Source organism: Tinamus guttatus, unplaced genomic scaffold (genome assembly GCF_059628265.1).
Source record: "Tinamus guttatus ecotype Peru unplaced genomic scaffold, ASM5962826v1 Tinamus_guttatus_pri_ptg000115l, whole genome shotgun sequence".
Classification (NCBI taxonomy): domain Eukaryota; kingdom Metazoa; phylum Chordata; class Aves; order Tinamiformes; family Tinamidae; genus Tinamus; species Tinamus guttatus.
Genome location: NW_028288649.1, coordinates 404,546 through 430,264, shown reverse-complemented (window position 1 = coordinate 430,264; position 25,719 = coordinate 404,546). Strand labels below are relative to the sequence as shown.

The window sequence follows — 25,719 nt, the reverse complement described above, 5'->3', positions numbered from 1 at the left end:
TTCTTGCCTTAGGAGACTCTGAGACAAACAGCCGTCTTTGTTGGTCTCCAGAATCTCTGTCTTTGTGTGTGAGGCAGTAGTAAGTACCACTGAAATATGTGCTTTGAAGGGCTTTGTTTGGTTTTGATTATGCCTGTGAAGAGTGATAGGAAAGTAAATACAAGTTTGTGACCAGCACTCTGCAGGGCAAGTGCACCTACTCCCTTAGGTGATTGTGGATTTGCAGATATCCCTAGGAAGCACTCATGATGCTCAATGAAGCTTTTCTAGGTAGGATGTAGGAACTTATCCTTCCTCGAACCATCGGAGAGGTTTTCATGCCTCTGAGGCATGAAAATAATAACAATAACAACAGCCACTACCACCACCACCTTCCCAGAGTGTAGCGACACTGTTTGGGCACACAGCTGTACTACAACTCCCAGCATGCCCATCGCCCCGCCCGCCGCGCCGCGCGCGGGCTCCGGCGGCGCGCGGCACGCTGGGAGTTGTAGTCCACGGGGCAGGGACGGGCGCTGCGCGCTCGCCTGCCGCCCTTTCCCTCCGCGGCGACGAGGAGGTGACTGCGTGTTTGCAGATATCCTTAAGAAGCACTCATGAAATCCTGCCTGCCCTGCTGGCTCCATCCCCGCCGCCGCAGGAATGCTCGAGTCCATCCGCGTCACCGGTGAGTATCGCCCGCCGCCAACGGGCGCGGCCTGAGGCAGCGCCGCGCGACCCCTTCCCCCTCCCCATATATACCCGTCCTATATGTATATGCTGTGTATGGGAATACATGCATTTGGGTTATAAAATTACTGCTGCAAAATTATTTGCTTCCTTCTCGGTTGTTTTCCTCATTTAAAATAGGCATCACGCCTTGGGCAGCTCCCAGCCAGCGTTGCTTTCCCATGGTGAAATCCATCCAGAAGGGATCTGACGGAGACAGCTTGCTATACTCTCACAATCCTTAATAAATTATTATTTTACAGATACCCTTCCTGATCAGCTTATTTCCTGTTCCATGTTTGTGTGGGTGTTACGAGCCTGTTAGCTCTGGTATATGCTGAGGGGAGCCACAATAAAGTTCATGGAAGAAGGTGATGCCGTTCCTAAGGATGGATGTACAGCAGAAACTGGGAACCTAAATGCCCTTCCTTTGAGTAAATCTCGGTGCTGTTTCGGGTGCAGACCGTGCAGGCTGGTATCCCTGAACAAGCCTGTGCTGTGCTAGAGCAAGGTGCAGCTCTGCTTGGGTGCAAGTTTCAGCCTGTGCCGGCCAAGACTCGTGTTTGGTGCTTGTGCCCTGAGCCTACTGGGTCAATGGGAGGTTGCTACTCGATTCAGTGAGGGTCAAGCCTTCACTTTTACTAGTAACTACTATGTCCATGTGTCATTTAATTTGGAGATCCTGCATTTGGAGCTATGTTGTATTTCAGTTGCATGGAAGAAACTGCTTGCAATCCAGCTTATATTTTTTCTTGTGGTAGGAAACTTACATCTTCACTATAATTTGGATTTCAGAGGAAAACAAACAAACAAACTGCACAGTCCAAAAACAATGCCAAAAGATGTAATCATAATATACTACCATTTAAAAAAATCAGTCTCATAAATGCTGGATTTATCGGAGAGTTGCATACAAACACTGGCGGCTTATGACTCAGACAAGTTTTTTCTGAATTGAAAGTTTGGTTTTGGAGCTCAAAATTAAAGTTGAATGCCAGGTGTTACATTACAGGAAGAAACCAAAGAATAGACCTTTCGGAAAAACAAACAAGAATTGAGTTACATTCCATAGTTTCCAATATGATAGGTTTCTATTTAATAAATATTCTTACCATGAAAAATAGGAAATAGTTCAGTGCTAGAGTTTTTACAGGAGCACAGTGGCTAATTCCACAGCTAAACCATTTTTAGGCATGATCAAGAGAGCTGCCAGTGCTGTACAATTCAGGTTGCCTGGCACTTTCTTTTCAAAACTCCTGCATGTTTGCAAACATCAGAAGTGTTTATAATGCTTTATAATTGCTACGAGATCAGCTGGTCAGCTTCTGTTACTCCACAAACATTAGCCTGTAGCACCTATGAGACAACTCATACACAGCCTTCTCTAAAACAGGGTTTGTGGCAAAATGCTGGTTCCATGGCCCTCTGCACGCACAGATCACACAATCCGGAGCTATTGAACAACTACACTTAGTTGCCAGTCTATTTATATTACCTGCATTTGAAAGATAAATTTCTTCAACATAATTGTACATTTGCAAAGAAAGAGTCCTGGCACATCCTTTTATTTCCTTCTCATCTTTTAGTTTCAGACTTAACTATTTTCATCTTGCTTGTAGACAGATCACATTATTTTCTGCAGTTTTGAAATTAAAATCATCCTATCAAAAGCTTTTTTTTTTTCTTCTGATTTTGGGATAGAAAAAAAATGCAAGTGCATTCTAAACTGAGAAAGAAAAGCGGTGGCCCAGATCATTATATTCCTACACAAGGAAGAAATTCTTGAAGACATCCTTGCTAAGTGCTGCTGGTACCATATCTGCAGTTGGGAAAGGATTTGTCTGCTATGTAGAAAAGGTAATATCACATGAATAACAGCTGGTCAGAAACCACAAGAGTTCTCTACATCAGGATTAGCTGGGTGGAGAGACCCCCGTGTACCAAATACCTATCATCTCTTCTCCTTATGCCACCTATGGAACAAATAAGAAACTGCTTGGATGGTAGGAAGAGTACCATCAAGAGAGATGGAGAAGAAGAAATTTTTCTGCACAACATTCAGCAAAATCTGCAGAAAATCTTCAGATTTTGCTCTTACTAAACATATTACTAAGATAATGAAAACAGCTCAATACATCCGTTTCTGAAAGACGTAAACCTGTGTGTTCCTGAACTTAAAATAAAATTTAACAGGTGTACTTTCTAACTACTAGGCTCTAACACGACGTGGTAGTTTCTGTGGTGCTGCAAGATTCAAAGCAGCTACATAAGGAGAGTGCTACTCAGACATGCAAAGGGTTTTGCTGGTGGAGAATTACAACGAGAATTACAATTTGCAGTGCCCACATATCCTTTCTGTCAGTCTTGGCGTCTGTTCCTTCTCCGGTGCTGCAAAGGCACAGAAATAGCTGCATGTACATAAATAAAGTTGCCCCGTGTAAAACTTGCTGTAGCAACAAGATCCCCATAGTTACAACCAAATCAAGCATGTGGCATTTTGCATAATACTGTGACATGCAATTTAAATGTAGGTGCAGTGTGGAGTCAGAGCTCCAGCAGATTTCTTGATTTTGGCTGGGAGCTGCCCTTGCTCTGGTGTGGGGTCCATCAGCAGACAGGAGAGGAGCTGCCTCTGAGCAGGCCTCTCTCCTTCAGTACCTCATTGGTGTCCAAATGGGTGCAGGCAGCTCTTCTGCCTCTTCTTATTTCTACCTCATCACCTTCTCCTAAATCTGGCACATCACTTGGTGTCACATTTTATCAGCCTCTCCAAGACGGATGTTTTTATTGCTGTGCTGTTGCAGAGAAGAGCAAGATGCAAATAAACAAAGTAAACAGGCTGGGCAGTCTTCTAGGACAGACTAGGGTTGCTTCTGTTGTTGTGGAAGGACTTCATGTTTTGTGACTTCCGAGTGCTCGGAAGAGAGATCAATGGGGAGAATCTGTTTGGTTAATGCTCTACAGCTATAGTCTGTGAGAGGATCTAAAGTGACTGCGGGTGGACCTTTCTGCCATGTACATCCACATAGGGCATACTTCAGCAAAAATCACTCCCTAGCATGCACTTTGGGAACAGAGACATTTTTGCAATTAGAAATTAAGCAGTGCAAAACAAAAGAGTGACTCATGATTTAATTTTGTTAATTCAAAAGCACGTTCTGAATGAATGCAAAACTTACAGCTTAGAGGGCCTGGGTCTCAGTCTTAAATATTCCCTGTGCAGGAGATGCCAAATTGAAAAAACAACAACAACAACAAAAAACTCAAAATAGCAGCTCACCCCAGCCAGCAGCTGATGGATTTGTATTTTCAGCAGTCTTTCTGCAGGAGCTAAGGATGTTTAAATGAGGATCAAGCTTAGCGTTGTCATTTATTTAGGCTTCATGCCTTGAGATTTTTTCTTGCATTATATGCAATAGGAGGTTCATCCTCATAGAGCACTTCAGTTCTCTGTACCACTCATGGGCCTCTTCAGTTTAACTGAATAATTAAGTGGTATTGAAATAGCACCCGCGCTTATAGACACTGTGATTGCTTGGCACCTTAGCAACTGGAAGAGTAAGTATATTGAACTTTCAAGTAAATTAGAAATTATTTAAAAATAACTGTTTTCTCTTGGAAAGGGTTGAGAGTCTGCAAAGGCTGTTCCTTACTAGATAGCCGGGAAAGTTGGTCAGTCCCATCTAATGTATTGACAGTTGCACTGTGCAAAGTGTAGGGAAAGAGCAAATGTGAAGTAGGGTTAGTAAAAACTCTGTAACTAGTGTTACTTGTGTACTTCTGGAAAAAATAAGGCACAAAATGAAAGCAGACAGCATCAAAAGAAAGCAAAGAACAGCAGAGGTACCTTACTCAGCAGGAGGATGGGAGGTAAGAAAGGAGGAGGATATCAGTAGAAAGAGGCATGTCCCTGTGTAAATATCCTAGGGAAATAACAGCTCATCAACTTCAGTGAAATAAAAGGGTGGGGAGTTAAGTCTGCAGAAAGGAAAAAAAAATCTATAAGCAGTTGAAAGTGGAATTGCTGAAAATAGAATTGGTGCCTGTCCTTGGCCCCCAGCTGCCACCTCTGGCTGGATTGGTTTCAGGCTAGATCCGTTTCCAGATCTGGCTCACAACTGAACCTGTGGCTGTGCAAATATTTCATGCCCTTATAGAGGTGTGGGACAAGAGGGGACCCAGGGAGGAACCAGCAGTGAGATGGGACAAGCGTGGAAATACCTGCCAGCAAAGGCACCACTTTATGCTGTTTTAAGCAGCTCACAGGTCTGTGGTACCTAAGTTAGAGGCATAATAGTGCAGGCAGTTTACCTGCTTTATACATCTCAGCCTTGCCATCTGATGGTTCTAACCACACACAAGTTGAGGCAGCAGCTCATCTGCAATGCAGAGTCTTTTGTCCCCAGAAGATATTGTTATAATGGTGCTTACCTTGCTAATAGCTACAGATAATGCTGATCTTATTATCCACAAAGTGATATGCCTTTGAGACACAAGTGACATATACTGTGCCTCTTTGAAGCAGCAATTGAAGAGTACCACCCTCTGCAAACACGGAGGCAAAGCACTAGACCATTGGGTCTTACCTCACTTCTTTAGATGAAATACTAACTGATGAAATGGGCAGTGTGGCGCTTCCAAACTAGCACAAGAGGCTCAGACTTGCCATTTGTGCAGCCCACCATCTGCCAAGGGGAGGTTTAGCACTAACAGTAGCATTTAAGAACATTATATGGATTTGGGAACAATTCCCTAGAGGCTTTTAGAGCCATCAAGAGTTGTGTTTGACAGCCTAAGACAAATATAACCCTGCTTGTGCATTGAGTTTTGGAAGGTGAAGGGTAGTTATGTTGCAAACAAGCCTACAGCAATTTCAGACTGTAAGGTGCCTTCAACTGAGGATGATCTCAACAACGAACAACTCCTCACTTGACTCGGGAATAAAAACTAAGTGTTTTTTTCTTTTTCATCTACTAAGGTCAAGGGTGAGATACATCGCTCAGGACAAGTATTTTTCATCAGCATTAGTGACCCCAACAAACATACGAGAATAACAGCTTGAGGAGTTGGATGCTGTTTTGCAAAATGTCGTTGACATTGCCTCACATATTTTGTTTTCTAGTTCATTTTGTAAAGTAGGGAAGTTCACATTGCTAATCAGAGGATTTGGAACTGCGGTTATGGGATCTTTGTGGACACTCTGGAAGCATTATCCGATACAGCCTCTAAAATCTGCTAGATTCTCTGTTGATTCTAAGCTTCCAGCAGAAATGTGCTTCAAACAGCACCCGTGTTTAGTTGGCAGAAGACTAAAGACAGCCCTGCTGTCTCTGCTGGCAGATAGACAGCTTGCCACGATAGGGCACGTGTGGAGGCAGTGCAGATTTGGGCGCTGTTGGCCACACGCACGTGACAAGCTCCCACCAGGTGTGCAGCTCTGGGCTGCTCACGGGAGGCTTCTGAGCGATTGGGAAACGTAGGATGTATTAGCAGGGGCCATGAGCCCTGCCTTGTTCTGAGGGCTCCCTGGCAGTAATTCTTATGCACTGCATTGACATGGGAGCTTGGGGGTCAGGGGGGAGCCCTGGAGGCCGTTAATGAACTCTTTTTAATGTCCCTTTCAGAATGTAATTACTGCATGTAACGTAATTACAGCTCAACTATATATAACTGTGAGATGAAGTTAGTATCCCCTGTGGGGGCTTTTAATTAATCTCTAGCCATCTCTCTCATTCCGTGTATACCTTAGTTTTAGACGCAGAAGCAGGAATCCTGTCTCTGGCAGGCTTTATTTATACCATTACTTTGCTCACCTCAGCTACTTAGTGGTATGGGGGGAAGTTAGGATCCGTAAAGAGAGGCCAGGTCCCTCAGCAAGTCATCCCAAATGGTGACCACAATCCTCATCCTCAGCAACTTGTGCCCTGCACCAGCGACCTGCCTCCCTGGAGGTCTGTACCCGGGATCAGAGCAAGAACAGAGAGCTCCTTCACTGCAAGAAGCTTATTTGCTTCTTGCATTTGGTTTAGTTCATGGTGTTTCTTCTCAAGTATTCTCCTTAAACCAGCTGGTACGGCAGAGCTTTGAATAAATGCAAGGGCAGCGTGGTTTCAGCTTTGAGAGATGTGCTTGTAACTAACTGATCTCTTTTCTCTTTCCCTCCCACCCCTCTTTTTAAATATAACTTTCTCTCTGTATTAAGGAGTAAATGCAAAACACTGAAGCCCTTTAAATTTACTCTATTATTTCTGCAGTGTTACAAATTATGCAATGGCAACACCATTATAGATGCCCTCATCTCTCCTGAGAGCAAATTCTGTGAATCACATTTTACACATAAGGCCACACCAGACTGCATATATCTCAGCACAGATGCCTAAGGATTTCACTTCCTGTACAGCCCATATATTTCTACACTGTTTCCTTGTTTTTAAGCCATCCTTTATCCACGCAGAGGCACTCATTGCATGATGAAGATCAAGCAGGTCTTGCTTGAAACTAAAAATTTAAGATGTCAGCGTGAGTGTACGTATTTAAAGCCATGCAGAGGAATCTCATTTTCAGCAAGTTAGTTCTTAGCTGCAAACTGAGTGTGCTCACAGAAGCTGTGTACCTACATGTGGATTTGCAAACATAGAATACTTGTTTAGCTGGGTTTTAAAAGCCCTAATTTGTTTTAAGCTGATGCGTACACACACACACACATTCTTCCATGTGTCACACCAAGTTATTCCTAGTCAAGTCCTGTGTTTTATTTATGTTGCTGTTTGGAATCGTAGTTTTATATTGCTGTATAGAAAAACAGATCTGTTTGTTTCTGCCTTTTTCTCTCTTGATGCAGAACAACTTCACTGGCCTAAGCAAGAGCTCTCTAAGAAATCAGTCCTGAGCCCCAAAGAACACAAGCTGAGCATTAACAATGAAAACAGTCTCCAGCCCGTGTCTTCCGGGATTCTCAAGGACATTTTCACAACAGGAACCAGTAGCTATAATGTCCTTCTGCAGAGCCAAGAGGAGAAAAAGCACCAGGCTCCCCATCAGCCCCCCGCTCCCCACAAGAGGAGAGCCCCGAGGGGCTGCGCCATGGGGCCGGCGAGCGGCAGGGCAGGCAGCAGCGCAGCACCGCCGCCCCGGCCCAAGGGCAGAGCTAAGAGGCGTTCTAACCAGGCAAAGCCTAAACAGGCCCCTGGGAAAGAGGGGGACGTCTCCGGCCAGAAGCTGTGTTTGCTCACTGCCATCAAGCCTGCCAACGTGGACAAAGAGAAGGTGAAATTCTTCAAGTCGGATTTCACCTACAATCCGCAGTTTGAATACGCGAACCCTGCGCTGCCAAACGTGTTAGCTAAGCACAGCCAAGCATCCGACAGGTTTCTTAAGCAGGTAGGGCTTCCATTTTGTGCCTCCCTGATCACATAGTATATTTTCTGTGCTTACAGATGTATTTTGCTTTATTTGTAGTGGGTGCAAAACTATTCCTTCTTATCTTTCTTGCATGCTATTCAAGAAAAACCTCAATGATAAGACAACAGCAGAATCTAAAGTTCTTCTTTGTTTGTTTTTTGTTAAAGTGAAACCCTTCCAAATGTTTACAAGATTCTTCTGTAGGATAAAGACATAGTTTCTCATAACTGTTTACCTGAAACAGCTTAATGCAAGAAAGCTCCTAAGGCAATGAAGCAGAGTCCCATATAGGAAAAATAAAATGCATAAATAGTCTTCAATAAAGAGGAAAAAAAAAGGCAATATAGAAATCCTGTCAATCCTCTTGGTGACACAGGGATTTGTTAGGGGGAGTAGAAGGCCTTGACTGCCTTGAAGTCATGGTTATTAGATGAGCATGTGTTGATTTTACTTGGTTAAATTTACTTTGGAAGAATATTTGCATAGCATTAAGCTCAGTCAAGCAACAGATCAGTGCTATGTCCCAGATCCTGACCAAAACTCCATTCCAGAGACAGATAAAACTTAAAAATATTTTTAATGTTAATATGGTTTCATAGAATAGTTCCCATTCTCTGCAGTCAACTCGGCTTCCTAGCTGAATCAGAAAAAAAAAAAGCTTTTAGTAACAGATCAGTGTTATCTATATAAGAAACAATTATCCTCCCACATTTTAATAGGATCTTTCTAAACCATTAGGTCTGACAAGATTTTTTAAGCAGAGAATCTCTTGCTTTAAATGATACTTAGCCTTAGAGCCATTTCTGCATTCCACAGGTTCCCATTCCATGATTATTTCACATTAACCTCCCCCCTGTAAATGGTTGATGCAAAAGATATTCCAAATTAAGTTTAGTAGGGGTCCTGATGACTGCCTCCGAACTTGTGAAGAATCAGACATTTATTTTCAAATCCAAAGCATGCAGGCACTCATGTCCATGAATTCAGTCATTGGATCCTAAGCGTGATTCTGCATTTCCACACTGAAATATATATGTACACTTATGTATATTAACTCAGTTATAAAGACAGAGTGCCTGTTCTGCTCCAAGATTTAGCTCCCATTTTTCTAAACAACCAAATAAATCATACGGACGCCGAATAACTGACTAGAGCATGTAGAAAACTTTGCTGCCTTTTTTTTACAGTAATGTTAGCAATATTAACCATAGATTACTGCAAGTCAACACCAGCTCATTTGTCAAGTGGAATTCAATGCAACTTATCCCTTTCAATATGAGGTAGCAGGGACTTAAAAATGGCTTTATGCATGATGAATTTATGGAGAAAGCCTGTCAGTAATTTAACCTCCTATTGAGGAAAGAGCCCACGCCTTCATCCTGAGCAGTCAAGCTTGTTAGTATGGAACAATCCCTTAGCATTATTATGATTGGTAACGTTAACCTTTCAAATAAGGGTTTTTAACTTTATAAAAATAGTCAACGCTAAGTTAAATACGATATTCATGAAACGTATCAAGAAGCTATAAATTCTTTCTTAAGATTTAGTCAAGTGTCCAATTTTTAGCAATACAAACCCCTCTTCAAAGTTCAGCTCCCCAAAATACTGAACAACCCCCGGGCCCAGAACAGCGGCTTGGCCACAGGTAGCTCCAAGCCCAGCAGGTGGCGCTCCCGCTCCTTCTACGTACAACCCGCAACTCGAGAAGTTTCCAATTCCGCGCAAATTTGAATTTCATTGCAGGCACATTGATTATCCAGAAAAAGCAGCATTACCCGAAATTTTATTCTATCATGTTGCATGCGCAGTTATCTCCAATGCTCTTTCTTTTTTTTTCCCATTCAGATTTTACTTACGGGGAGAAACATGTAGGTTTCTCTCCGACTTTAGAGGTGGCTGCTAAGATACATGAACGAAATGGCATCAAAAGCAGCCATTACAAAATGCCACGGCTTTTAAATCACTTTAAGGATATTTTTACCCACCTATGAAGGTAGCCTGCTGAGACACAAAACGGGTTGCATCCTCTTATTATCCTTCTTGTCTTGGTGCACATCAGCAAAATCGGTGGCAACATAGGACAACATTCCCTTGCCTTTTAAGCAAAAACAGGCAAAAAACAGTACTCATTTGCTAACAATTAACAATCTTGCAGCTGGCAAAGTGCAGGCTCATGAGCACTGCCTGCTCCCTCATGCTTCCAGACAAGTAAAAATGTTCAACCCCAGGCATATCCCACTCTAACTTTTCACAGCCATACAGCAAATGTTTTTGCATTATTAATACACTTCAGATTTATACTTCCAACATCTCTTTTTGTCATGCTTGGTTTGTTTCTTTCATTTTACTTTGTTTTCTACATTATAAGGTTCTCTCTTCTGTGAGTCATGCAATATGTGCTATTAAGGAAAAGAACTTGAACATTAAAGAAATAGTACATAGCTTGTCAGATTTCTAGCTTTTCATTTTGGTTGACACTTCAAATGCTACAAAAAGAATTTTTTCTCCACTGCTGTATCTCAAGGTCCGTGCAGCAGCCCTGTGTTACAGCTTCTATGAAAGCTTGTTTATCTGCATTCCTTCTGGCTCAAAATATTTCTCCCTATTTGTTAGTTTTCATTACCACTTAAAGCATTTGTATTTTTGTATTGATGCTGTGGGTAGTAATATTTAGGCAGAGGTCATTGCCCTTATCATTTTCAGAACAGATGACTTATCAGTTGCCATTTTCTGAACTAAAACTAGTAAGGAAATTGCAATTTGCAGTATTTTGCCTCTGAAGACCTATATTTCTTGAGTGATAGGCAAAAGCAGTAGAGACATCCTTTTTACTTCTTACTTCATACTGAGAAAGGTTTGTACTTTTTCTCTCCTTCCCACTTGTACAAAAACATAGCATTATAAGTTAAATGGAAAGGGGAAAAGAAAAAAACAGTTATACCACACTACAAGTGTTTTCACTACACACATTTAAGTCATGACAAGAAACAGGTGAGTAGAACTGGTCTACAATTAGCAAATCACTGCAGATGATAGGAAAAAAATAATCAGAGGAAATGGGAAAGTGAAATGCAAGATGTCTCTTGTAGGATGCTGTTGACAAGACAGACTAGATATGTCAAAAATCCATGAACGTGCCCCCGGCTATAAAGAATATTTGAGTGTAAAACACCTCAGTGTTTATTAGCAACATGTTCTAAACTCACTTCTAAGCTAAGCTAAGCTTTACAGATAAGAGTGTGTTAATTTGTAATACAAATCTGTGGGGCTTATCCAGATAACATAGTTCTGAGCACACTGCTCACTTCTTTTCCTTGGGAAATACTTGTAGAGCACTTCCAGTGATACTGCAGGAAGAATGAGGACTTAATTTTTATAAACCACTTATGCAATAAGGCAAACCCAGCAGGAATTTTTATCTCTTTATAACTTACAGAACACATTTTTTCATTGAAAACAAATTCACCCTGCTTGACTTGTTGAAACATGCTCTTTATTACACAGAATACAAACATACAGAACAAAAAAAAAAATTGAAGTTTTGAATAAAAGTTGAGATAGTAGAGCCTAAATAGGCTATCCTCACCTCTAACCTTTTTCCATGGCATCCAGATAAGAGGGCAGCCACCATTTTATGGCTGTTGATCAGCCTAACAAGCTCCATCTGGTACAGCTTAGTGGTACTTGAGCGTACAGCTGGAAAGCTTTTCTCTCACTTGAGCACATATAGGCTGTGCAGGGAGGAAGCAATAGCGCCTCTAAGTCTTGTCTGTATCACACACCTGAGTCTGCAGAGCTGCTTTTGAAGACAGGGGATTGTCTTCTCAATCATTGAGTCCATTCTCTAACTCAGATGCCTCATCCCAAATCTATGTGCAGCAGTGCAGCTTGGTTCCTTGAGAGGTACCACAGGTACATGTGTTGATAGGATGTACTCACAGAAATAAATGATCCTGTATTGCTGTACAGAGATAACTTGAGATTCAGATAACTGTTTGCTGTGAGCAGTTTAAAAGAAAAGAAAATCTCCTAGTACCTGGTAATTAAGCAGAATTGAATGCAGATCTACTGCTCTTGATGGTTCTGTGTTGTTACATTGAGGGGCCACAGTTTGCTGTGCAATTGGACCTGCCTTGGGACTGCTGCTTCTGGCATACTCTGTAGCCATAAGAGAGATTCAACTAGACTTTTTGGAAAATAAGCAACAGGATATAATTCTCCTTACTAGTAACCTAGCACAGACATATAGTTTTGTTTGTTTTTTTGCTGGTGCTGAAAAGTTTGTAGGTTGGCCTTAGAAACAAGATCATTAACTTGCTACCCACTAGCCCTGAGGCTGGAAAATGAGTTCACTACTAGATACTGAGATAGGCAAGAGCTGACATGTTCTTCTGAGTTTTGGCCTTTCCTGGCAAGTTCTTGCAACACCTGAGTTCTGTCACCTCAGCTCAGAGACAAGTAGGGAACCCTCAGTGAGGGGGCTCCATATCATAGACAGTGCTTGGGATCCAAAAAAACCCAAACCTTTTCCTGGGGGAATTTGCTGGGGTGGCTGTGGCAAGTGTCAAAATCAGCGTTGCTGGGGACAGTTCTCACCTCAGTGCTGGGTTCATCTGCCACCTGCAGAGATGTGTGTGCCCGTAGGAGAGTGAGATGGCCCTCGTGGCTGCTCCGGCACGCGTGCGAGGATGCAGAGCAGCCCTTCCACCCACTGCTGAGCTGGCACCTGGCGCTCGTGGACGCAACTACCAGGACTCCTTCTGCTTTCTTTGAAACAGAGCCATGGGAAAGGTAGTAGTGGCCATCACTCAATTCCTAACGGTGAGAATCCTTGCTCAGGAATGAAGAGACCAGGCCTAATGACTCCCTCCATCTGGAGGGATTCAGATTGGAGTCACCTGCTCCAGGGTGGCTGAACCCTCAAGATACTCATTACCCAGCGTGGTATGTGGGAGAAAAGTGGTGTCCTTTGGCTGTTCATCTCTCTTGCTGAAGAAATGCAAGAAAGTTTCTTGTCCCTGAAGACCTAACAGAGAGTTTAATGTATGTTCTGTGTTCATTTCCTTGTTGTGATGAAGTTGCTCTAGGAAATAATGTGCATTCTGACTCTGGCAGGAGAGTCCTCTGGGATAACGCCCTCCGAACGTACTAAAGCTGCATCTCCCTCGTAGTAGTAACATGTCCCTATAGACAGCATCAAAACAGGATGAACAGACTAATACATCTTATACGTCCTGCTTAAACACCCTTATTTTTATGAGCTTTATGTTGAGAAGAAACTGTCTCCTTGCTCTCAAATGGTTTCAGCAGTGCCCTGCGTTAACAGTCCTCTGCTTTATCAAAACCTAACTCATACACCCCTCCTCTATTTCAGTCAGCACTCCAGATTCTTCTTACCCTTCCTCAAGTATATGGAGTATCCTTTCTATTCTTAAGCTTAATACTTCTTTTCATTGATTTTCTCAGCTTCTTTCAGTGTCAGAATCTCATGCCCATTTTTCCTGTTGGTCCCTTTTCTGTGCAAAGCTTTGTCATTACATTGCAGGAAAAGCTTTTCCATGCAGTTCGTGATGAAGCTGAACTGGACCTCGTGCCTGGTTTATGCAGAGGCAGACTGAGCTCCATGTTCATGACATCCCTCAGAAGCCACCCTGGGACCTGTCCAGACACGGAGAGTGCAGGTTGTTGTGAAATTATTGCACCAGCAATTTTTCTCAGCAGCATTTGACATGAGCTAAGCCAAGCTGCTACTCCTCCACTCCTCCACTAGCAATGATTCCAGTGCCATAAATTTCTCCTGCTTCCTTGGCAGTAAAATACATTAAAAACAACTGTTGCAGAAGAAAACAAGGAAAATGAGGAGCCTGCCTCTCTAGCTTTTAATTTGAGCTAGTCAGTCATGCTATTTGAGTACAGGAGTCACGATTTTCCAGCTTTTTGGTGAGTTCCTTTATGATTTCTTAACTCGTCACTGTTCAAAACCAGCGAGCATTTAGCTGCTAGTTTTGAATGTTTCAATTTTCATATTACCTGCTCCATTTCAACTCAGAAGTCTCCGGAAGTTGGGGTTCTGCTGACAGCAAATGGCAGCTGCTCAGGGCATCGCAGTTCTCCGGCCCTGGCCTCACGAGGGCAGCGCATCCGGGCTTCGGTGGTAGCTCAGCCTGAAGTAGCCCCATTGCATTTTACTGCTTCATCTCGCTGCACTTCTATCTAATGCTGTTGGATGTAACAACACATCATTATGAGAGCTGTGGCAGCAGGGTTTAGGCTTCGACCCATCTCCTGGTGGACAGGTTCCCACGTGCCTGCGGGGGAGCCCATGTGATTGCGTAGAGTGAAGTTCAATTCCCTCTTGCCAAGTACTCAGATCCATTAGAAGTTATTAATGGTGACAGGATTAGTCCCTTAATAGCTGCTAGGTAATTTCACCTGACAGAACAAGCTAGTAAATCTCATTCAGAACTTCCCTCCCAACATCTCAGGACCTGAAGATCTTTCTGGAATTTATTACTAAGAGAGAGAAATGACCAGGGGAAAAGAAAAGGAAGGAAGAAGAGGTTTTGGAGAGAAAATATGATGCTCAGATTTCTTTGAGAATGGGGATTACTGATGCACATCAAAGGGATTTAAGCATCAAAGAATATGACTAAGAGCTTAGCTTCATGTGTTTAATAGACTTCATTGAAATTTCATGTCAACAGCAGTGAAAACAAATTTCATGCTAGACGATTAATTGAGGGACTTTGTCTTTCAAAGTGAGCAAATGACAGCAATTATTGTTCAGTGAAACCAAATATACCAAACAACTGGTAGGTGACATTAATATCTTAAAGGATCTGACACCTTGCAAAGGAAACTAAACAGCTCTCGTATTGAATTAATCAGATTGCCTGCTGATTTGCTTCTTTTACCAAGGATTTTGTGTAAGGCATGAAAACACATTGGCTTTTGCAGGGACACTGAAAAACACACAAAATAGCCCAAGCTTCTTAGAACAAGTTCATAATTCATATATAATAATTCAGTTTAAAAAAAAATCCTTTGGGAAAATATACAAGCTCCCTGTCAGGTTAAGAACTAGATTTTGCTTTGATTGTTCTCTACATCTAGCCCTTGATCCCAGAATTTGCTAAAGCAAATGGCTTAAAGCAGTTGTTATTAGAGTCCAAAAACTTCAGGCCCTGCTTGAGGGACTCATATATTTCTCCTTTTAATATGTGGATTAGACACTATGTTTGCTTCATTTGCTTGAGATCATTCTCAAATAACCTGCGATAAAAATACATTACTTATGGGCAGAAACCTCTCTTAATGTTTATGGCTTTGTCACAGCCATGCATCCATAGAAGACCTAACATAAAACCTGGGAAGTTGCTTGGAAACAAAATCCCATTTACACTATAAGTGTTGGGATAGGCCTGCAGTGTGATGTACTGTTCTCCTCACTCATATTTCTGTACAATAAATGAACGGGATTAACAGTCAAATCAACAGTACATTCTTTTATGTATCTAAAATAGCAGAGGTGTAGAGGAAAGAAAGATCACAGCAGTTACATGGGGTAGATAGCTTCTTTGCTTCCAGATTATGTGACCTCCAACACGACTGGCTTCTTTAAGCTAACCATCTCTTTTTTTCTGTGCTAAGGTAGTAAATTATGGTTCTCCCTTCATTTCTGAATAAATTTCTCAGATGTGACCAGGAGACCTTTCAAACTAACATGAAGCATAAGAGGCAAAAAAAAGAAATACTAGAAATTAAGTGTATTATTCATATGATATTCAAGTAATTTATATTACTTTCATCAAAGAGCTGCAGGACTTTAATACATCATGACTAGCATTTATGGCTTTCAGTGGCAATTAATGAAGGTTGCTTAATTTCAACATGAAAAATATGAAGAGGATTCTTAGTAACTGTGAGAGATAAAATATTAATCCTTTTTTTTTTTGTGGACAGTAAGCCAATCTGACAATGTCAGAATGCATATCTGTAAACAAACCACGTTATCAGCTTGGTACATAGATACACTGAGTGTATAGTGTAGAAAGCGATTCAATCCTCAAGATTTCCACCATCACCATTAGTGGTGTTTTCTTAGCAATAGTATTCATTTTGTAAGGCAATGTCAATAATATTTTTGTCTGGGGTTCTTGTGAGCTTCTGTTGTCATATCAGACAATACAGCGGTTTCCTTGGCTGGGCTACGGCCAGGTAAGAAGATATTCTATAGTGTTTTTTCTTCTAAGGGTGTGAAGCAACATGTTGGGAAATAGCTTATTGGAAATGACTATTTCACACCCCCTGAGTAACATCTTGGACACTCAGGGTGCAGATCTCATTACATGAAACAGGGATCGTGCTGCATCTCCCCCCACAAAGGACTTCTCCCAGCAGCAGCACACAGGAGAGGCTGTTACTGCTTTGTTTGCCCAGTGGAACCGTGGAAATTCCCTCCTTCGTTGTTTGCGTTATAGAGAAGTGTTTTGCTTAAATGCAAGTTCTGCGAATAAAGTTTCTGCTTTTTGAGAAATACAGACATCCATGGTACATAGGATATAATCATAAGGAGGCATTTTGGTAGAAATGGTCTTGTTAAAATCACAGGGAGACAGCTGTTGAATCATGGTTCAGCATTTCCAAATCACAGAATACCAAGATGATGATAATGGATGATATTTATAAAGTTGGTTGGAAAACCATAAAAAAACATGCTACCAACTTATCTTTCCAACATCTTTATGGCCTTTTTTAATCTGATTTACAAGCCAGTTATATATTTTTCCCAAATAGCTTTTTTTTCCCCTAAATTATAGAGAAAATGGGTGTCATTTCACTAAGCTGAGAATCATCTGTGTCATGCTGATGTATGTGGGTCCAAGATGAGTTAATCAGAATCTTTCTTCAGGATTTTGGCATTAATGCAGTCTGAAGATTATATAAATTGATTACAGAGGGTGTCAGCTTGCATGTAATGACTACAATTCAATAGTGACTCCCAGGGAGTTTTTTTTTTTTTAAAAAAAAAGGAGAGAGAAGAAGAGAAAGAGAGGGGAGGGAGCGAAGGAGAGAGAATGCCAGGCTGACACAGGGGTCTTACCACATGCACATTTAATATGCTTTTGCTTTTTATAGTCCATTAACATTATGGAGCGGACACTGCAGAAATATGGAAGCTATGAAAAATTTGAACAGGCCACAGGAGGAAGTTTGCTGACCAAAAGTCGCATCTGGAATCATGTCAGGAAATACATGGTGAAAGAAGGCTGTCTTGGTGAGGTAGGTCACGCACTACGTTAGGGATGAAGCATTTATTTCAACGTTAGAAGTTACACAGGGAAGGGAACTAGGAGGCTGTTTGGGAGGCCTTTTCTTCATAGTTATAAGAATATTCCTTACATCTTATTTTTCTAAGACTGTAAGACTGTACCCAATTGAATTTCTGAACAATTCAGATGATGCAAGATCCTTGTGAATGCTTCAGCCATCTCTTTGAGCCTGTTTCCTGACTCATATATGCTCATTCTTCATTTCATCTCCTCTGGAAGAAGTGCCAAGAGCAACACCCTTCCTCCTCTTTTTTTTTTTTTTTTTTTTTTTTTTTTTTTACAAAACTATTTGCAGTAGCACATTTCTATTTATTTCTCAGTTCTGCCATCCTTTCTTTTCTATCAATCACATTACTTACACCAAAGGTAAGACAGGTAAGAGAAGGCCAAGAAAAATAACCAGCAGTCCAAGAGACTGAAGTTGCACAGATGAAGGTGATATAAGCAAATAAAAATGTCTGAAAAACCTGGACTTGACAAGATGGTTTAAGTGCTCTTTTTTCCTCACTTTAAGCTTATTTTCTGGAGGTGTATGCAAAAACAAAACAAAACAAATATTTCTCAGTTACTCAGGGTTTAAAAAGTCCAGCTTGACTAAGTTACACATAATTGTTCGGAAAAGTCAGCTGAAGTCGAATGTAGAAAAGCAGAATTACTGCAAATGTAAACACCAGCTGACATAGTGCAAGACTTGCATGAGACGACTGGAGTGAACAAGAGGAGCCTGGAACAGATCAATAGAGAAAAACAAAGTAGTTTATAGGAAATTAGGTTTATTTAGTGAACACATTATTGTTAAGAGAGGTTGTTAACACTCATCACTGCTTTTCGGGAGACTACAGTTTGATTCTGGTGCCAAACTTTACCTGCTTCTCTAACAGTGAGATTCCAAGGCTGCAGTTTAGAACAAACCAGAAAAAAATACATTTTTGGTCTTTGCTGTCCCCGGGCATACATGTTTATCTTTGTTTGCTTTTATAGAAGCAGAAACCTACACCTCATAAAATACCCCATATCTGTCTTTATTCAGTGTTCCCCTTCTTCTGCAGAAGGACAGTTAATACCTCATGGTATGGTCTAAAATCCGCTGTAAATATTCTCTGTACTTGAAGAGAGACATCAGCTGTTAATAAGACTAAAAGTAGTATGAGTAGTTTAGATTCTAAAGTGTGCAGATAATCCAGTCAATTTATGTGTTTATCTAATACTTTAAAATTACCAATATTTTCAAGATTATTAGACATTTTAAAAAAATGTAATTTTCTCTACTTTCTGCATTTGCTTCTTCTCATCTCCAGTATGTTTAATGTTACCATATTCCCATTTTACCATCTCATATGTACTCTCTTAACCGCCCCACTAAGGTCTCTGAGGTTTTAGCAGAAGCGCAATAGTCAGAAGTGTTTCACACAGATAATCTACCAATAACTAGGAAGAGCTGTGAAGGGCAAGGGACGAAGCATAAATGAAACATTGGAAGTGCTTTTTGGAAGACATAAAGCAGGACGAGAGCTCTGTGCGACCTGAACTCTCTCATCTCTAGATCGTGGTGCATCTCACGGAGGACCTGCTCTCTCGAGCCTCCATGACGGTGGTGAACGGCCGGCCCACGCTCACCATCAATGTGTCCACGGCGCGGGAGCACTGGCTGGAGGGGATGCTGCGGCACGAGATCGGTACGGGGGGACGTGCACGCGTTCCTGCTTTGCCACAGGGGCTGGGGACTGGGCGTGCACTAAAGGAGGGAACGTCGCTGTTTAAATGACCTGTAGGTGTGCTAAAGAGAAGGAGAAAACGATTTCTAAGTGCTGTTCCACTTCCACTTTAAGATTCGCAGGCTGTATCTATACTAGCATTTCAGGTCAGATAAGGAGCGAGCTTTCGAAGCGAGGCTACCAGCCATCCCCACTTCCTGCTCTAAGGTTCACGCTGGCAGAGCAGTCTCAGAGCAGGCCAAGTAAAACCCTTTCAGATGACGCCGACATGGAAGCTGTGTCCCAGAGCAGAGCTGCAGAGCTGTCACTGCTTGAGGGCATCTCGTTCAGGAGACCAGCCCTGAGCTTGTCTGGAGCAAAGACCCTGAAACAGCTAGTGGGATTGCCCAGCCCCAGCACTAGCCACTTCATTTTACCAGTCCCTCTACTACACCGCGCTGCTTGCTAATGTAGATGTGCTTAAAGTATGAGGAATGCACGTAGTGATCCCTGCATCCAGGTGAGATTGCCTCCACTTGGCCCAACCCCATGGAAAATTTCTATAAACCTTTCAGCATATTTTGTTCTTATCAAGTAAAACAAAACCAGATTAACCTGCCTCGTTGCAGAATTTCATCCAAGAAGTAAGCACTGTGATTGCCTTGAGCCAGGGTTAATCACTTTATAAGGGGACAGCAACCAAGGCTGCAGGAGGGCTCTCTAATCAGCGTCTAGAGGCAACATTGCTGCCACTGAACCCTCTCCTATTACTTCTGTTCACCCCAAAGCCTCATCTATCCTTGAGGTATTCGATATGTAAGGCACCTTGGAAAACTCCTTTTCATGGATTTGGGAGCTCCAGTCCTGCTAACATTTGTATTCCTTAGACATTTTTGGAAGTCTCACTTGGAATCAGCAGGGGGATTATTGCACTGTTGGCATTTAGAATAGGGCTGATCTACATTTCTGCCTCTGGCAAGATTCTGTTGTAGGTATGGACAAAGGTGGCATTTTTTTCATTACCCAGTGCTACCATTGAAGTCCTGATCTTGGCACCTCCTCCAGTATTTTATCATGTTTTAGAACAGTAACACCCACTGATTCAAGTCCCACATTCCTTTCTTTTCAGGAACTCATTATTTTCGGGGTATTAACAATAACAGCCAACCTTGGTGCAACTGGAGTGGACGTAGAAAACATGGGTTAAAACCAATAAACCCTACAGAGGAGGGTCTAGCAAGCATTCACAGCGTCCTCTTCCGCAAGGACCCTTTCCTGTGGAGGGCTGCCCTGCTCTACTACACGGTGTACCAGGCTGGCCAAATGTCCTTCAGCCAGCTCTTCCAGGACGTGGGCAAGTTTGTCAAGGACCCCAACACTAGGTGGGATTACTGCGTACGAGCCAAGAGAGGGTGGACGGACACATCACAGCCAGGTGGGTCTCTGCTTGGTCTGTATTTGGACCTCACCAATGTGGCCAGAGCGTGCACAGAGCTCGTTCAGCATCTGTCGTGCTCTAAAGGTTTGGCAAAAGGGAAGAAGGGGACACTTCACTTTAAAATGAGGCAACAGGATTTATGCTTTTGAAAATAAGGCTGAAAATACACATTCTTAAGACTGTCAAATTGAGTCAGTGAAGGATTGTTGTTGTTGTTGATAGTGGGAGCTGTAAAAGTGTGCAATTCAGACTCAGTTTGGCCTACTTTCATGTTTATTACAAGAAGTACTGCTGCGGAAATTCACGTATATCATCTTTGGTGCTTATTTTCTTTCTCCAACTAGTGGGTTTAGCCTTCTAGTCAGTTTGGGAAAGGTTTTCAAGCTCCAAGGTATAACTATGCATTTTTAAGAAATACAGTTGTTTTGTTAGTAATGACTTCTTAAAGCACACCTTGAACAAACTGATGCATCAGAATAAATCTTATTCCTTTTAGGCTGTTTCAATAAGGATCAGGTATACTTGGACGGCATCCTTCGAATCCTGAGATACAGACAGTCCATTGATTTCCATCTTCTAACAGCCCTTGGAAAGGTGAGTGGACTCATTCCTACCCAAAAGATGCGGCTGCTTTGTTTTAGTAAGGTTGCCTGTGAGGAGTTACACGAGACATTGCCCTTTGCTTCACTTTGATCTAGAAATCTGTGTTCTGTATAGCGTGTGATGTACGCAAAGCATGAGCTACAAATATTTTGAGGTCCTAAAAATTCCTGCCCTGTTTTCCTCATTCCTCACTTATCAGATTATGATTTTACAGTCGTATTTCTCTTCCTTTTCTCCCTTGATGACATTGAAGTGCTCTTCAGAAGGTTTATCGGGGTTACCACCTGCACTGCAGTACAATGCAATGCCTCAGGCCAGCAGGACGGCTGCTAGACAAGGTGATGGTCCTGGGAGAAAGTAAAATTCACATTAACGCATTTCCTTCCACCGCAAAGAGAGAGCCAATACTTGCTTTTCCATCACTCTTTCTCTTATGTGATCTGACATTTTTTAAAAGTCAGTGTATTTTTTTTCCAGAATACATGGTATTCATAAATTCACAGCGTATGTTTTCTGTCCATTCTGACTATCACTTATTGATATTTCTCTGCCTGACTGTCACCCTCAGTTTTCAGTGCGAAGCTGCGGCAAGTTTGCTAGTTCTCAGATCCATACTAAGTAGCACAGTTTTGGCAGAAGCTTCCTGAACTGAATCTTTAGATTGCTAGGGTTCCACATTTCATAAAACAGGGCTCACACTCGCATAAAATGGGAATCAAGTTAGTACTGGTTTGCTTGGTTTGAGAGCTGGTATGTCAACATTGCTTCCTGCTTGCTGTTGACATTGGACGATGAATGGAGATGGTGTATTATGATGTAGGCTTTTTAGTCCATACTTGAGAAGTTTTGCCTCTCAGAAACATCCATATGGGTCAGCAGAGTTATTTAAGTAACTGAACCAAGTTGGAAAGCTCTGGAGAAGAAAAAAATAAGCTGTTACAGATAAGTCTGCAGCTTTATTTTCTGAAAATTCCTTCTGCTTTAAGCATGCTTAACTCCACACAGCTTCAACCTGTTAAACTGTTAGGGACGCACACTCCACTCATGCACCAAGAGGCTGCAATATTGTCAACCCCGTGCAAAAACATCATGTAAATCATACCTCATAAAATTACAGATTCAATCATAATTCAAATGCACTCCAAATTAAGGATTTCCAAACAATTTTGTTCTAGGAGTATGATCATTTATAAGTGCTTGACTTTACAGCTTCCAACTCAAGGGAACTTAAGTTTAACTCTGGGTGTTTTTACTGCTCACATCTACAGTCTAGCTGAAGGGTGTGTGCAAGAGTGTGCCTGCTCTCCAGAAAAGCAAGTTCTGTGTTCACAGAGGAATATTAAGCTTTCACAGAGACTTGGCCTGCAATTGTTATGAGTTGCTCACCCCTTGGAAGGTGTTTTGTTTGTTTGCTTAAGGCAGAAAAGAAAGACTGGGCTGTTGCATAAGGAAGCTGAGTTGGCATGTCTTCCAGCTTAGAAGAAAAAGCACTGAAATCCAACCATGGGGAAGCCCAGGAATTAGTGGGAAAATGTTCATTGCTTTCAAAGGTTTTTAGTGCTGTTGTGTTGCAACAAGTGAGGTCATCTTTCTTGGCGTGTTTACCTTTAGGCCCGTTTCATTCGAAACGCAACCTGGGAATGAACATAATAGGAAACCAAAGCAACCAAATATACTGCTGATAAGAAGTCACTTTCTGTGCTTTGATAGGCGGTTAACACAGCCATAAAAATCAGAGCACTGGTTTCTCATATGAATGAATGTAAGAGAGAGCCATCCTGATGTTTGTGTGTCCTCTGTTCTCGCCTGGGTGCTGGAGATCTGGCTGACCCAAACAGTGCAGCCTTCCGGCTGTTTCTGCCATCACTTTGTGTTGGAGAGAGCAATATGTGGAAAGGGCACCTGGCTTGTGCACTCAGGCAAGCTGTTCTGCATGCCTGGAGGGTGACGAGAGAGAGAGGCTGAAGCCTGAGAAAAAGATGCCTTTGATAAAGAGCAGTTTTAAAGCTTCGCAGTCGTTAAAGAATCAAGTATGAGAAGCCTTGCAAAACCTTCATTTAATAATGTCATGCTAGTATTAAAGCAGAGAAATAGTATGCGGATATTGGCGGCACCTCAGCATTCAGGAGCTACAAGGCAGCAAAAAGTCATCTGCTGTTTTGTTTTCTAATAACACGAACACATTAAAAAAGCCTAATGAGCCAATTTTTGCCTAGTTTTTGTTATCTATTACAATAATTTTAATTACACGTTGTAAGGAAGACACTTTGTTACCATAGTAGGATAAGATTATGTCTTTATGTTCTCCTCAAAGTGTTATTTTTAAAAATTGCCATGACGAGTGAAAAGCCTCCTAATTCAGACCACACCTTTGAGCACAAAGGCTTATTTCTTGGTTGCAGCAGTAACAGAAAATTCTGAAAATAAATTCAAGATGGGAAGGCTCCTCTTCCCTCTCCCTTTGTTTGAGGAAAAGGGTAGATTTAAAGTTGGGAGGGGAGAGAAGGTCAGTATTTAATCTCATTTGGTGCTGTGTTCCCCGAGGTAGGATTTCATATAGGTCCTGTCTTCCTGCTTTTAAATACGTTAATCGAGGTGAAATGTCTTCAAACAACAATACTCCGTATTGAGGTGAGTTCATATTGCTTTACTGCCTGGGCATGGATGGTGTTCATTTTGGAAATGGGCACACGTCTCGAAATTGCAGCCCAGAAGGCACCCAAGCTCAGATGCAAATGCATTCTCCTCACAGAATTTGTTCTCGTTATCCGTGAAATAACCACCATGTTTGACAGCTCCTATGGATCATAGACTGTCCTTCCTTTCCAAAGAGCCTTCCCTCATCCCTTACGCATAGGTGGGTCATCAGCACTTGCTTTTGTCCTTTCCAAGCAGGAGCCATCACCTGCTAAGAGGGCAGGCAGCCTCCAGGAGCCCCGACAGTGCCATGCCCAGCTCCTTAGAAGGAACAGAGGGTAAGAAGGAGCAAGCTCCACTCTCAGGCCACCTGGCACCGCCGTGCCCGGAGGAAGTAGGGATTGCCAGCTAGTAAGCACAGCCAGGATGTTTTTGCCAGTGCATATGCTCCTGCCTGCAGGTTGCCCCAGCACGCACAGCTTGTAGACAAAACGGCAAGCACCAGTTTCATTACAGTGGATAACTGCCCACGGGGACTTGTTCTTTGCTTGCAGGACAGTTTGTGCAGCCTGGCACAGCCAAGGAAATCATCCTTTCCAGATTCACAACACCTTGAGCAGACTTGTAAGAAAAGAAATCTCATATTTTATTAGGAACAAAACAGTCAGGGAAGGTGGAAAATGCTGTAGCAGTACCCAGAAGTCTCTGATGCCAACAGGCAAACCCAGTCTCTCCCTTCCTCCCCATTTTGATGCGCCCAGGGTTGCCCATGTTAGTTAGTTTCTTACTAAAGAGACACATTTAAATTCAGCTTTGTGTAAACACAAATAAGTTCCTGCTGGTGAAACTGAAACCATAGGAATGTGGGAATACTGGCAGACTTTCTGGATCCTCTCAAAGTGCAAGTCTTCGTGTTTCTTCTTCCATATTTGCCCTGTACTCCATCTGTTGTTCCCTGATCTTTGGTCCAGCATCCTTTCCAGTCTCACGTCAGTCTTTCCACCTCCTTGAGAACCTCAAGAATTGCATGCCTCCCATCCTTTCCCTCCCTCTTGCTGTAGCTACTGTAGGTCAAACCCATTCACAGTGAGGTCACTAGAGCCTGTTCACTGAGTTAACCAAAAGCAGGAGGAGGAGGAACTGTGGAGGTATTTGTTGCGGTTGCATTTTCCTTCTGTTGAGAAAGAGTAACTCACGCTCTGGGATTGCTCTCAAAGGACACCAATAAGCTTTTATAGCCCCCTGCTCTAAAATATTTTACCATCTGCAAAAGGGAGTTTCGAGCCACAACACATTAGAGAAATTACAGATGCAAGAGGGCTATACCTCAATATTAACCCGTCTCCTTCCTTGCAGATCTCATATGAGGATGTGGACCGCCTGAAGGAATTAGCTGTGATTGAGAATATGAGGGTACCACACTTCTTGCAAGACCATGCACGGTACATGGAGCACTTGGAAAAGATCATGGAAGTCAATGAGCTGACCGATGAGGAGCTTCAGGATCTCATAAATTAACATCATTAGTTAATCCCCTGTTAATCCTGAATAACTGAGACCGTAAAAATCAGACTTCTGGGAACCCAAGGTGGACTTTTCTGTAGAAGGGGAAGGTGGCCAGAATATATAGTTCTGTGAATTAGGTTTTTAAAAATACAAAATCAAAAACTATGAACTCAAAAGTTTTTCTTTTTGAAAAAGTTTTCTCAAGTTTCTTTTGCATTGTCATTATATACTAATGATTTTTTAAAGCAGGTTTGGACTTTTTAAATTTGGCTTAGGAATTCCTTTGCAGTAATGCTTTCAATCATCTTCTCCGTGTTTTGTATGCCACAAAAAGAGTTTGGCACTTTCCTTCTTAAGGTGGAAGAAAGAGAAGAGAGAAAAAAAGAGAGGGAGGAATTCT

The 25,719-nt window shown here is 42.1% G+C and overlaps 1 protein-coding gene across 1 annotated transcript; it reads left to right on the top strand.

Annotated features, from left to right (window-relative positions):
• Positions 1-527: 527 nt before the first annotated feature.
• MATCAP2 (microtubule associated tyrosine carboxypeptidase 2) lies at positions 528-25,352 on the top strand. The gene is made up of 7 exons (XM_088521098.1): positions 528-667; positions 7,550-8,088; positions 17,248-17,391; positions 18,985-19,117; positions 20,265-20,570; positions 21,070-21,167; positions 25,170-25,352. The coding sequence occupies exons 1-7, from the start codon at positions 643-645 to the stop codon at positions 25,329-25,331; spliced, it is 1,407 nt and encodes a 468-aa protein (XP_088377224.1). The 5' UTR covers positions 528-642; the 3' UTR covers positions 25,332-25,352.
• The last annotated feature ends 367 nt before the right edge of the window (positions 25,353-25,719 follow it).

What these genes read in the sequence shown, in the direction of transcription:
- MATCAP2 (XM_088521098.1), top strand. Translation starts at nt 643, where the DNA reads ATGCTCGAGTCCATCCGCGTCACCG. An exon ending in AAGAAGGCTGTCTTGGTGAG is followed by an intron (nt 17,392 to 18,984) that starts GTAGGTCACGCA and finishes TCTCATCTCTAG; the next exon opens with ATCGTGGTGCATCTCACGGA. An exon ending in GACGGACACATCACAGCCAG is followed by an intron (nt 20,571 to 21,069) that starts GTGGGTCTCTGC and finishes TATTCCTTTTAG; the next exon opens with GCTGTTTCAATAAGGATCAG.